The sequence below is a fragment of the Phasianus colchicus genome, chromosome Z, assembly GCF_987193195.1.
Source record: "Phasianus colchicus chromosome Z, bPhaCol1.hap1.1, whole genome shotgun sequence".
Lineage (NCBI taxonomy): Eukaryota > Metazoa > Chordata > Aves > Galliformes > Phasianidae > Phasianus > Phasianus colchicus.
Window position 1 is genome coordinate 80,443,109 of NC_143476.1, and position 14,185 is coordinate 80,457,293.

A 14,185-nucleotide genomic window follows, 5' to 3' on the forward strand; every position below is an offset into this window, starting at 1 on the left:
TTTTGAATCTATTGATGATTTTAATGTTTCTATACAACAGGAAGTGGTATATATGCCTTCATAGTCTTTGAAAATAAATGTGAGCTTCAAAATAATGTGATACTCTTCTAAATTTGCATTGTAGCTTTGTATCTGCTACAGTTATGTGTTTAGTCAAGTATGTACAACTTCAGTGTAGTAGAAAAACTCAGAATTTCCATTCAGCTTAGATGTGCCCTTTGGAATATCAGAAACATATGTATTGTACTGACAAATGTACTGTCAATGTGTCAACTGTCAACTTCAAAACTCTGAAGTTAGAATAACCTGCTGATTTTGTATATCATTGCATGCACCACATTACTAAGCAGGAAAATACTGATCTCAGTCTTATATCACAACATGAGCTGCATCTGCCAGCTGCAGATAGACCCTTTGATGTTTCTAATAGAGAGCTCAATAAGAATCAAAAAGCAACATGAATGTATGAATTCTGTATTATTCATTTTACAGCACCGAGGTCAGTTTAAATTTAATGGATTTTTTTGTCTCAGATGTATCTCCTCGTATTATTCCACTGCAACGCCATCTGGTTACAAGAGCTGTCAGAGACCAGAACCTTTCATCTGTGTGGACAGTAGAATATGCTCTTGACTTGTTCTTTGTTGGGGGACTCCTTCCAGAGGCTGTGTGGTTAACACACAGACTTGGTGACTGGAAACTCTCAGTCTCAATTGGTGTGGCCTACACTCTGTATCATCAGAGCTCTGATGAATTCACAAGGTAAAATTGAGCTTGGAATTTGTATTATATATTTTGTTACTGAGCTCTAAGCGTTAACTTATTTTAACAACATATCCTTTTTCTCAAAAATTTCTCAGACTCCTTGTATCTGTAGGACCTAACATGTTACAATTAGCTACTTTGTATTAGATTTTCTTTCTTGCAGAAGATAATCTGTAGTTCTTGTTTTTAAAGAACTGTTGCTTGCTATGCTTTCAGAGTGAAAATCACAGAGCATCATCTGCCATTGAGCTTATCACCAATGCAGATTTTTCAGGAAAAACTACAGTCTTTGCTAGGGCAACCAGCTACTTCTGAAGCAACAACTGAAGAACATATTAAATACAAACAGTTTACAGGTACATAAAACTATGAGTATTTGTTATTATTTTTCATGTCTTCACTGCATATTCTATGCTGTTCACATTCACACTGTATATTATATGCAGTCTTGAAAAGAAATAACAACTTTATCTTCTCTGTGTGAATTGATAATGTAGTATATACAAATGCTGTAGTGTTATATGAGTTTGGGTTTTTGACTTATCATTTTAAAAATTAAAACCATTATCAGTTTTGACCATGTTTCAAGGAAGACTATACAGTTTCATTTATGACTTACATGCAGAAGTTTTTCATACACCATCTTCTGTCATCCCTCTAAATCCATGTATTCCACTGTTCTTAATATATTAGCCAAACCTTGTTTGACTATATTTGAGATTTATTTAACTTGGAAGAAAACTAATGCTTCCTTAAAACAAAGAGAATAAAGCAAATGCAAATAGTATGGAAAGTGTCATCAAAATTAGATTAGAATGATTTATTTTCGCCATGTTAAAGTACAGTGGGGACAAATCTCATCACGTAACAGAGATAAGACTTCACTAACTCCATCAGACTTAACACCTAGCAAGGCTGAGAGTTTATGCCCACGAGGCACATACACAAACACATGTACCTAAAGTTTATGTATGGCTTGCCACATTGGTAACTGCCTACAGGCACTGTTTAAGTGAATGCTATGCATGTCAACAGCTTAATCCTGTTTCTGCCTTTTGCTGCTCAGGATGAAGGTCCATATACATATAAAAGTGTATGTACAGTGTAGATACCCCCAGTAGTTCGCTTTGAACTTACTGACCAGAGGTGAAGTGTTGCTGGACCTGCTACTCACCAGTGCGGAGGAGATCATTAAAGGCGTTAAAGTTGGAAGCAGTGACCATGCCCTGGTTGAATTTGTGATCTCGATGGATATGGGCCTGGCGAAGAGTGGGGTCAGGACCCTGTACTTTGGAAGAGCGAACTTTAAGCTATTCAATGGATTGTTGGCCAAGATCCCCTGGGATGCTGTCTTTAAACACAAAAATGTTGAGGAGAGCTGGCTACTCTTCAAGAATGCCTTCCTCAGAGCACAAAAGCTCTCCGTGCCTATGAATAAGAAAGAGGGCAGAGGAGGTAGGAAACTGGCATGACACGGCAAGGACCTGCTGGGCACACTGAGGACAAGAAAGGTGCTCTGGGCAACACAAGCTCTGGAAACAAGGGCGTGTCACCTGGAAAGAATACAGGGATACCATCCAGACTTGCAGATGTGGGATCAGGAAAGCCAAGGTACAGGCAGAACTGAACTTGGCGAGGGACATGAAAAACAATAGGAAGACATTCTACAGGAACATTGGGCAGAAGAGACAGATCCCCCACCATTTGTCCTTTGGTAAATATAAAAGAATAACTGACTTCAACGGGAGAAGGCTGAGGTACTGAATGAGTTCTTTGTCTTGGTCTTCATTGGCAGCCAGGATTCTAATATTTCTCACATCCCTCAGCCCTGCATCCCTAAACCTGTAGTGAGGACCGGGGCAGTAAATCTCCCCCCACTGTAAGGGCAGAGCAAGTCCGAGACCACCTCTTGAGACTGAATGTGTACAAGTGTATGGGGCCGGATGGCGTGCATCCCAGGGTTCTGAAGGAGCTGGCTGAGGTGGTTGCTGAGCCGCTCTCCATCATATTTGAAAAGTTGTGGCTGTCAGGTGAGGTCCCAGATGACTGGAGGAAGGGTCACGTCACTTCCATTTACAAGAAAGGGCGCAAGGAGGACCTGGGGAACTACAGGCCGGTGAGTCTCACCTGTGTACCTAGGAAGATCATGGAACAGATCGTCCTGGACGACATGCTTGATCACATGAGGAATGAGCATGTGATCCAAGACAGCCAGCACGGCTTCACCAGGGGAAGGTTGATGCCTTCTATGATGGACTGATGACATCGGTGGACAAGGGGAAGGCAATCAATGTCATTTACCTGGACTTGAGCAAAGCCTTTGACATGATCCCCCACCACATCCTTATCTTGGAATTGGAGGGATATGGATTTGATGGGTGCACCTCTTGATGGATAAGAACTTGGTCGAAAGGCTGCAGAGGGTGGCCATCAATGGTTCTATGTCTGGGCAGCCTGGTCTACTATTAAGTGTGGAGGTTGATGGCCCTGCATTTGGCAGGGGGGTTGGAGATTCATGATCCTTGACGTCCCTTCCAACCCTGGCCATTCTGTGATTCTGTAACTTACCAATTGGACTCTGAATTACCAGTCTTCTGTATTACTGACATCTGCATGAATGTATCCCCAAAACCCGGTCCCCATGCTTGTTTCTGCTACGTACCCACTCACCAACAAGGTATCACCTTGTCTCCCTGCACCTTACTGAAAGTTGGTCTTGGATTTACATCCAAGTCCATCCAGTAGCTAGCTGATCTTTCGTTTTCAGTCTTCCCATGTGCTTAGTCCTTAGAGACACATATAGAGAGCTCAGACAGCTCTTTAGACGTCACCTGATCCTTATAGTGGCCATCTTCTCCTGTGGTCTTATGCTTAGTGTCACATGTGCACTGGCACACCCTGCCTCTCTGGCTGCTGATCAGGATTTACTTTGTCTCTCCAGTATCCAAGTAGGTCCCCCAAGTGGTCTCTCCAGCAGTAGACCAGGACATCCCTGGTACCTATATTAGCTGGCAATTCATGCAGTATTGATCATGTGAAAGTGAGATACATTCATTCCAAGCTCTTAGAGCATTCTGCCTCCTTGTCAGCCTGACTTGATACTCAAATAGCTTCACTTGTTCCTATTCCTGGCACAGTGGACAATGGTCCCTCTGCTGCTGCCAGTTCTTAAACTCTTATATGCTGACACACAGCATGTTGTCTCTCCCTCAGGAAAATATACGCATGTTAACAGGTCTTAGAAGTGGTAAGGCTGGCACAATTCAATGCCGTGCCTTCAATTTCTTTCATAAGGATCCTGTAATGAGTCCTGGACAATCCGAAGAGTTCTTCTTTGCATCCTATAATGTGGCCTTTCCCTCTTGAAAGTGAGGACTGTCTGTTCAAGAGTTACTTAAGAGAGCCACTCCTATTTGCTCATCTTGATGGATTTCATGCCTTGGGATGATGGTGTGTATTTATCTCAGTGTAATTAAGTTTTTGTTCTTTTTTTTTTATATTGTGTAGTGAGCACGCATGTCACTTGGAACGCATGGAGACAAGACTTTTACAGGTTGATTTTTTTTTTTCCTGTGACAGTCCTATGAGTAGACTGGCTTGGATATTATTCAGGCTCTCCCACCTATTCTGCTCTGTTGCATGCATGGCAAATGAGGTTTTTATCACAGTACCTAATTAAACACTTTACTGCTAAAATTTCTCCGTTTAGCTAGATAAGATTTACAGAACGTTTACTGTCATTATTTCTTTGGTGTGTGTTTTGAAAACCTTCTCTAAGTCCCTTTCCAGAGGTGGCTACTAATTACTCTTTACCTGAGTTGTATCCCAAACACTGCTGAGATTCTTTTACATTCATTTCAAATAATTTTTGCTTCATGGACAAAAATGCATGTTGTGTATAACTATCTCTAAGTATGATAGGTCATGAGGAGACTTGGCGACATATATTTCAAAACAAGCAGAAGGAAGAGAAATGGAAATTGAACAGTATGATATTATGCAAATTTTAGGAGCCTGTAACTGATGCATGTTGAACTTCCTTCTATTTCTAAAAGATGAGAAGAAAATGGAATAATAGGTCAAATAGATCAAACAAATATATTTCCTTGTCCTCTATTGTGCTTACTGATAAAAGAATTGCTATGATCATTAATAATAAGATGTGCAGTCTATGCCTTCTTTATGTGAAGAAACTTGTAGAATTTATCCTAGGCAAATGCATGGCTGAAAAGTTGTCTTCTCCATATTGAAAGGCAATAGTTTCTCCCTTAGTCTGGCAAAAAGTAAAATTAATGATGGAATACTATTTCCAAGTGAAAAAAAATCTTAAAGAAGTGGGTAAGATATATGCACTGTAATAAATGAACATGAATTCTGAAAATAGAACTATGTAATTTTAGAATAAATGTATGTAATGACTCAATTAATTTATTGATTTCTGTGATTAATATTTTATAGATCCAATTGAAGAAGAAGATGCAGATGTCCTTTATAGTTCAGTACAGGAACTACTGAAAGCTGCTGTTATGGCAGATGCTGATATTCTCTCAGAGACATTTCAGCTTTTGATAGATTCTGTAAAGGATCTTAGTAGAAAATTTTGTGGTCTAATTCCTGATGGGCTTTATCTACCAGCACCACCATTATACTGTCCTCAGCCAGCTTCTCTCAGTGAAGTGAGTGTATGTGATAGAAATTTTTGTCTCATGTTTGAATGCATATATGAAATCATCTATATTTTTGTTCATTTCAGTTTATTTTTCTTTCTGATGTTTTTCCCTGTCTGTTCATTTACTGAAGTAGTGTTAAGAAAGTTTATATGTCTTTCTTGTGTTTTTTCGTTTTTTTTTTTTTGGGGGGGGGGGGGGGAAGATGGGGGTTCCTCAATAAAGAATTTGTGCTTTTAAGAGAAATGCAAGGAATGTACTCTTAAGAGCAAAAATGATATTTAGGTCATGTTACTTACTATTCTTTCTGATAATACGTTCTTTATAATTTTTGGCTTTGTCTTTGGCTTGGTTTTTCTATTTTTCAGGAAGACTGCAATGACATTATTTTAAAAACTGAAAGAGAAAATCGTCAGAAAGTATCAGGAGTTCTTCAGCGAATTATCTTGCTCTTCCGGGCTGCTTGTTGCTCCTGTCCTGCAGCACAGTGGTATATTTCACGGCTGAAGTGGGGAAGAAAAATTATGCAAAAAGTAAGCATTTAATTTGTAGGGTTTTTCTTTGTAATATGATTATCTGTAGCAGATATTACTGACAGGGTTTTGATTGCATTACAGGAGCATTCGGTCTCACCAGGACTTATTCAAATCATGTTTTTAATGTCCTCATAATTTTGCAATCCTATATTCGGTTACATTTAAAAAAAAGAAAAAAAAATAAGGAATGTAAATTTATTTGATAATCTACTTCATAGAATTGTTTCCTTTCTGTACTTTACCAAGAAAGTACAAAATTGTCTATATTTTCATTTGAAAGAAACAAACTAATTTTAATTGAGCCACAGCTTCTGGAAAATGTGTTTCAGATCAGCTTAGGGTTGATTATGTAACAGAGAACGTGACACCTAATTTGGATAAAGTGATCTTGCTTCACAAAGCACAGAGCTCAGAAGGTCTTGCTCTACTCAAGTGTATTTTCCATGCACTTCCATAGAACGAAGCTTGTTGATGAGTTTTGGTGGCGTTTTTTTATTATTGTGAGTTACAGGTTGACTTGCTAGAGAAGGGTATGTGTGACTGTATCTTCCTTCAACTGCTCTGCACCTGCATTCAAGTAGAGAGTTAATGTAGGAACAGACAAATAAATACTATTTTCTTTTTATTCACTTAATGGTTACACAGAGGCTTAATGTTAGTAATGGGAAATGGTAAGAAGTAGCAGCTGAAATTCGAGGGATACATATTTGCCCTTATGTTTCACTGTACCATGCAAAGAAAAGCATTTTGTTTGCCATATCTTGCACTAAACATAATGGTTTAAATGAATTTTCAGAATACTGATTCGAAGAAAAGGGAGAGCAAGCTTAAAGCAGTTTTACTGATCTTGTCAGTATTTTGCTAATAACTGAGGGGCTGTACATTTAGAAGTGATGTGTTAAAATTTTTAACTTATTTTAATTTCCATTTCGATGTACAAAGAACATCTGTTGACATATATCAATGCATACACAAATTGGTAAATCGTATCAAAATAATTGATTGTTTACTTTCTCTGTCCATAGATTCGAATGAAAGGGTCTCTTCCTCCACTGAACCCATTCCCAGAGACTTTGCTTCATTACTTCAATTTCCATACTGCTTTCTGGTCTGAATCTACATCTTCTGGAGACCATCAACTTGATGATATTTCCTGTAAAATTTTAGGTCTGTATGGAATAAAATACAGTAATTTTATTATATAAAAATAGGTAAGAAAAAAACACAAAATTTCCACAGGTGCACAGAAACTCAAATCAGAATTATTCTTCATTGCATGCAGAAAAACATTCTCTTTCTAGCTTTGAATTATGCTAGTTATCAAAGCACTGAATCGAAAAGTTCCTGTGCTAGATTGTGTCATCCTCCATCCCTGGAAGATCTAGTGCCTGCTGTAGTGGTCAGCAGTCCTGTGTACAAAAGGGGAGCTGAAACTAGATTATCTTTGAGGTCTCTTCCAAAATAAGCCACTCTATGATTTTATGATATAAATCTGATGAATGTAAAAACAAAACAAAGCAAGAGTTAAAAGAGTTAAAATAAATTCCTTTCTTCTAGCTGAAAATCTCAAGCTGTTTTATTTTATTTATTCCAGTAGAGTCTCACCACGTTGCATATTTTTCTTGTAGGTTGGTTCAGAGAGCTGTGTGCATTGTGTTGGATGTTTCATGTTCGTGAAAGATTATCTGACAGTTGTAGGCGGTACCAAGCTGCAAGGGAAAATGCAAACAGTCGTAAGGTGATTACATTACTAGTTTAGTAGAGATACACTTTAATTGCATATACCTATAAGAATAATACTAGACATTTGATGTACATTTCTGTGAGGACTCATATTTGCAAAGAAGGACAAAATTAATGCGATGTTGCAGTGTGCAGTAAGTACTTGCTACAAAATAGTGCTGTACGTGTGAACTAAAACTTCCTACTAGTTTTTTCTAATTTTTTTTCTTCTATTTTTGCTTGGTATTCAGCTCAAGTAACAGAAAACAAATACTGCCAGAAGCACAGTAGTTTGTACAATTGCTGTCTAGTTAAAGTATTTTATATATTTATTTTTCTGCCGTAGTTATTTTGAGTGCTTCCTGTTCAATGTGTATTTAACTTAGAATTTTTCTGTGAGTGAAGCAAGTTTTATGATAGAGGCCAGGTCTTGGTGTTCAAAAGAGTAATGAAAAATATGAAAACTTAAAGATTTTTTTTCTACTCGTACCCTTATATCCAAGATCAAGGAAAAATAGAAAGAAACTACTGACATAAATATATTTGGCACATATATTGTAATTTTATGGATATAAGTTTCTATTATATTTGTTTTGCTACTCAACTGTCATCAGCAGTTTGCTTCCTTTTTAAAATAAGTCAAAAATTTCTCTACTGCAGAAAAATTAAACTTTGAATCTATAGGATGGTTCTCTTTTAATTAGAAGAATACTCTTTTTTCTTTTTACTGCGGTAGTGACAAATATGATAGAAGCCTCTGACAGTTTGAAAATAAACTGATTCATTGTAAAAGCTTGCTTAAATATCTTGCTCCCAATAAAGAAGTTACTATCACGTTAAGTTACATTAAAATGATTTGCTACTTATAGTAATTCCATGTGTTTTATCAACTACAGATGATTTAACCAAATATTTAAGTGTCACTCTGAATGGATTGAAACATGCTCTTCAGCAGGATATGAATTGATTTGGTTTTAAAGGATGTCTTCTGTTTTTTAATATAAATTACGGTACATTGCAACTTCAGTTTGTTTCCTGCTTTTCTCTTTTTCTCTCTGAAAGTTATGTTAGTTGATTATATTTTATCCAGTGGTGTGAAGCACTTTGTTGAAATATATTGTTTGTTTAAATTTATGCTGATATAGCGAGTGTTTTTTAGGATCTTAAGAAGAATGAATATGGTGCCTCCACAGTTGAGCATTGTCTGAATGCAGCAGAATGGGCTTGCAGAATGCTTCCTTTCTGCAGGTTCATGAATGTTGAAGAATTAATTCAAGATGTAATTCTGAGCCTGCTTGGAGAACTGCCACCAATCAAAAAGGTAAAAGAAATTAAAGCTAGAACAAAAGCAGTAGATATCATCACAAATGGTTTTTTTTTGTTTTTTTTTTTCTTGTAAATGCTATTTTCTAGCATTTCTGGGCTAGACTTTCTGATGGTGTAAGTTGTGTTGGAAATTCTCTGTGAGTAACTTTAAAAGAAACTATTTTGTACAGGTGGCAGAAATTTTTGTTAAGGCTTTTCCTAATCCTGAAGATGTACGAGTTCCACTAAGAGATAAATATCATGGTCTCCAGCAGCGACTCAGACACTGTACTGTTCAAGGTAATGTGCATCCTTCTTCAGGAAATATTAAATGAGCATTCTTTTTTATCTTGGTAGCTAACAAGTTATTAGGGGGCTGTGATTACATTGCAGAGTCTATTTGGAAACCTGTAGCTAAAGGTGTTCCATTTTGATCAGTGCTGGGCACAGTCTTGTTTGACATCATCAGTGATTGCATGGAGAGGTAGAAACCACCTCAGCAAGTTTACAAAGCTGGGTGGAGTGGCTGACCCACCAGAAGTCTGTGCTGCCGTTCAGTGAGACCTGTACAGGCTGGAGAGTTTGGTGGAAAGGAATCGCATGAGGTTCAACAAGGGCAAGTTTAAAATCCTACATGTGGGGAGGAATAACTGCACTCATCAGTACATCTAGGAGCTGACCTGCTGGAAAGGATCTTTTCAGAAAAGGACCTAAGTGTCCTAGTGGACAATGAGTAGGCCATGAGTCAATAGTGTGCCTTTGTGGCCAAGAAGCTCAGTGTTATCTTGGGATGCATTAAAAAAAAGAATGATCAGCAGGTTGAGGGAGGTGATTCTCCCCCCTTTTCACTGCCCTGGTGAAGCCACATCTGAAATACTTTGTTCAGTTCTGGCCTCCCTAGAAAGATTTCAAGAAAGAGGGGAAGCTACTGGATGGAGTCCAGCAGAGGGCTACAAAGATGATTAGGGGCCTGGAGCATCTGTGTTACAAGGAGGATCTGAAGGGTCTGTGACTGTTGAGCCTGAAGAAGACTGAGAAGACAAATTTATCAGTGCTCATAAATACCTAAAAGTGTGGCTGTCTGGAGGAAGGGGTCAGGCTCCTTTTGGTAGTGCCCAGCAACAAAACAAAGGGCAATAGGCATAAACTGGAACGCAGGAAGTTTTGTCTGAGGAAGAGGAAAAACTTACTTTGAGGGTGACAAAATACTGGAATAAGCTGCCAAGAGAGGTGGTGGAATCTTCTCTGAAGAACCCACCTGGATGCTTTCCAGTGAAATCTACTCTAGTGAACCTGCTTTAGCAGCCGGAAGGACTAGATGATCTCCAGAGGTCCCATCCAGCCACTACAGTTGTAGTGCCTCATGTAAAGCCGTTACAGTTTTTGTTTAAACAATTTTAAGAGGATTTTGTGGCAAATTATTTATAATATGTCTTTGCCAATAACAGCATATCATGACTTCCAAGTCAATGGTTTTACTCACTTCATCGTATTCGCTGTCAGGTTTTTAAATGGTTATAGTTAATGGTGAAATTTGTTTGTCTCAGTCTGAAACAGTAAATCAAAATTGAGAAATTTGCGTTTAAAATCTTTTTTTTTTCTTTTTTGAGCAGGTCCTGAAAGTGAAGAAATGATGTCTGTTGTCATACAGGCTATGGAAAAAGCAAGAATGAAGAACTTGAGGCTTGTAATAAGGAATATAGGCCCTATAGAAATTAATGTTTGGGAGCCAGCAGAAGAAGGAGCAGATTGTCAGGAAGAACACTATTATGACAGAGTCTCACTAGGCACTAGTATAAGCAGAAGCACACTTACTGATCTTGGCAGTCCTCAATTGCATAGTGAGGCTGAAACAGTAGACACGATTTCAGATGCTTTGCTTGTTGAAGAAACAAGAATTCAAACACCTTTACCGCAAAGGTATGAAAAAGTGATAGCAGAAAACAGTTAAGAAAAAATATAGTTGTCCTACTATTTGAGTAATCTTTTCATCAAATACAATAACTGTTACTTTGAATAATTTATCACATGAAAAATTATGAATTTTGTCAGATCTCAGAACTGATATTATGTCGAGCAATGTGACTAATACTGTTCTTGAAATGTAAATTACTATTAGCTACGTCCAAATGCACATATGATGTTTTTGAGCTCCTGTCTTTGTGAGAGCTATGGATTTTATGTTTGATTTTTAACTTGCCACCTTAACATTGCATTAATGTAAGTTTCTTTTTGTCATTTTCCTGTTTTTAACAAAAGAGGAAGAAGAGGTAGTAATGCTCCATTTACTCATTTTCCATGTAAATCTTCCTACTGTTGATTTTGGTGTTAACACTTTGTTTGTTGTCTCACAGGAAAAATGAATATCAAAGACAAGGAGAAATAGGTAGCAAAAATGCTACCTGCAAGACAAAAGCTCTTAGTTGGAAAACAAAACATACGGAGAAAGCATATAGAAAGGACACACAGAACCAGTGTAATTTGCCTATAGTTGGTGCATGGGAATTTGAACGTGATGATGAAGAGTATATTAATTTCTTAGAGCTGTTTCTGAGCTATGTTCTTGAGAGAGATCTGTTAAAGTACAATGACCTCAGAATTCCATTTCTTACTAGCTTTTCTGGACTTCTTCGAAAGCATGAATTAAACTCTCTCTTGTTTGATATTCATACAACACTAAAACGTCGACAAGCCAAAACAAGAAGCCGAAGTGTATTTAGAGCAGGGTCTTGCTATACTGTCACCCTGACATCCTGCAATCCTGAAACAGTTTCTGTCCATAGTGTAAACCAAAATATTCTGGAAAATCCAGACATTGTACAGTCCACTGTGCAGACAACAGAACCTTCTGTGTATAACTCAATCAAAGAACTTAAAGAAGGATTATTTGGTTTAAAACACAAGTCAATTTACAGAGCTCAGAGTGAGAATCAGGGGGTAACTGTTGCATCAGCAATCCAGACTATTCCTGAAGATACTTCCTGTACACTACAAACCCTGGCAACTTCTAAATATGTATACAAAACCACTCATTTTCCTGACACAGTACCAGGAGAAGAACTAGCAATAAAACTGACAGATAAATTTCACATTATTGCAAGATTACTTGAGTGGATGATCAGATGGTCTGACAGGAGACTGCTGTGTGGTTCCAAGAAACAAGATTCCATAGAAGAAAGTCATCCAATGATACATGTGAAGACATCAGCAGCTGCTGTCCTTACTTCCTTATGGCTGCTAGAACAGTTGTTCAAAGATGGAACACAAGCAAGGAGTGTAGCATTTAAGGTAAGAAAGGGATGGAATAAGAATAAATTTATGCCAGCAAACAAAATTGTATACATCTTTTACATTATAGTTTGATTCTCAGTAAGGAAAGGAGTGTTGATCAATAGTCTTTTAATTGAGGAGTTGCTTGGAAAATAGATATTTTCTAGGAATACCAGAATTTTGGGAAAACTTCAGTTGAAAATGCAAATCCTCTTTTATAAGTCATATTTAAAATCATTTAAGTAGTTATCACAGTATTTGAGCAGATGCCTGGAAGTTAAGTCATTGTGTCTATTCTTACGTGAAGAAAGCCAGAATTGGTGACAGAGTATTGGAAAAACAAGATAATTAAAGAATGGTTTGTCAAAGGAAAATTGAATGCAAGTTTATTTGTCCTTAGAGGAAAGCACAGTTGCATTTTGACTAAAGCTAGATGTTAATTTGTGAGAAGTGATCTTTGAATTTCCAGCTAACACTTTTAAAGTTGGGAATTTGTTTTAAAAAACAAAAATAAAAAAATAAATAAAAAAAAAAAGATTTGCGAGGTGGGCCAGGTACAGTATTGCCTTATCTCACTGGGGGCAGCTAGAACATTTACCTTCTTTAATTAATGCTACATGAAATGCTTTGGATGAAGAAGGTTGTGGGGTTTTTTTAAGGTCTTTTCTCACAGATCAAGAGAGATTTTGACTTGTATTTGGTTTCCATATTCTATTTCCTTGCAAGCACCATATATACTTTACTTACAACTTACTGTCAGAATACTAAGTGTGCTAACTATGCATGATTATGTAAGTTTTTTGCCTTTCATACAGTGATAATTTGAAGTAGGTCTATTTTACTGGTGCTGAAACCAAACATTATTGCATTTCTTTGTATGGAGAATATTAATTGTCACATCAATGACAAAGGAATCACGAAACATTTCACAATTCTTTTACGTACTTCAGAGAACCATTTCTTTGTCAATCAAAAGGTGAAAACTCAGACTCCATAGTTAACTGTAAACCCAGAATTTCTCCATTACAGAGGAAATTGTATGAAGGTAAACATACTGTATGAAATAATATTTTGTTAAGTCTTTTTTTTTTTCTAAAACAAGTGAATTTTTTTTAATATTGTTAATAGAATCCAAGTAATCAGTGTCTGAAAGAATCTACATGTCTATCAGAAGAACAGCCTAGGACCGAGAGAGAATGCAGAATAGTTGAAGGCACTTCAGCAAATCCTCCAGCTGATGTCCATAATGTACAAGCCCATGACAACCTTTGTGAAAACCATTCGGGGTAATTTTTTTTTATCTAAGAACTCCAGTTATTTCTCATTTCCCAGCTACTGAACATAGCAAGATGAAGAGTTCTGCTGTTTCTGCATGTTATATTATGTTAAATTTTGAATGTAAATTCAATCTCATACTCAAATCTAATAGCTATATGTAGTCTATTACATCACTTGAATTTATTCCTGAAACAGGATAACATTATATTCATTCTGTATGTACGTAAGTTAATAATTTCAGTGGAAATGTTAAGGTGTTCTCTTTTATATTGTGATATTGTCTCAGTTTTGTAGAAGAGAATCCATATTTTTATGCCTTGTAATACCACGATTGTGTCAGTTCTTCTCAAATCAATGGACCAAGTCTGTTAACAAGAAACATTCATGAGAACTTAATGTCTTCGATCATTCTATTCTGTGCTCCTTTTATTTCTCATAATATTTAGAAAAAATCTTAGTTTGTTGTTTAAACATTATGAGCACTAACACTGTTGGAAGGTGAAGTCTTGAAAACTGTCATATAAATTGTTGCAAGTCTTCACTCTTTATAGAACTTCTGTAATTGAGAAAAAAAAAAAAATGAGTCCATCTACCTTCCCTAGACATACCTCTAGGTTGCAAACAAGATGGCTGTTTCATATG

The 14,185-nt window shown here is 37.0% G+C and overlaps 1 protein-coding gene across 13 annotated transcripts in view; it reads left to right on the top strand.

Moving 5' to 3' along the window:
• CPLANE1 (ciliogenesis and planar polarity effector complex subunit 1) overlaps positions 1-14,185 on the top strand; it is a 65,274-nt gene that overhangs the window by 17,118 nt on the left and 33,971 nt on the right. For 12 of the 13 annotated variants that reach the window (XR_016462029.1, XM_090132008.1, XM_090132007.1 and 9 more), the window contains 11 exons: positions 534-762; positions 982-1,121; positions 5,224-5,447; positions 5,801-5,965; positions 6,994-7,135; positions 7,597-7,706; positions 8,850-9,011; positions 9,187-9,295; positions 10,609-10,915; positions 11,350-12,283; positions 13,394-13,551. Coding sequence is in view for 12 of the 13 variants with exons in the window: in XM_090132008.1 (XP_089988134.1) it covers positions 534-762; positions 982-1,121; positions 5,224-5,447; positions 5,801-5,965; positions 6,994-7,135; positions 7,597-7,706; positions 8,850-9,011; positions 9,187-9,295; positions 10,609-10,915; positions 11,350-12,283; positions 13,394-13,551 (2,680 nt within the window). In the remaining variant the exon portion in view is untranslated. The remainder of the gene's footprint in view (positions 1-533; positions 763-981; positions 1,122-5,223; positions 5,448-5,800; positions 5,966-6,993; positions 7,136-7,596; positions 7,707-8,849; positions 9,012-9,186; positions 9,296-10,608; positions 10,916-11,349; positions 12,284-13,393; positions 13,552-14,185) is intronic. The other variant, XM_090132009.1, reaches the window with a different exon arrangement.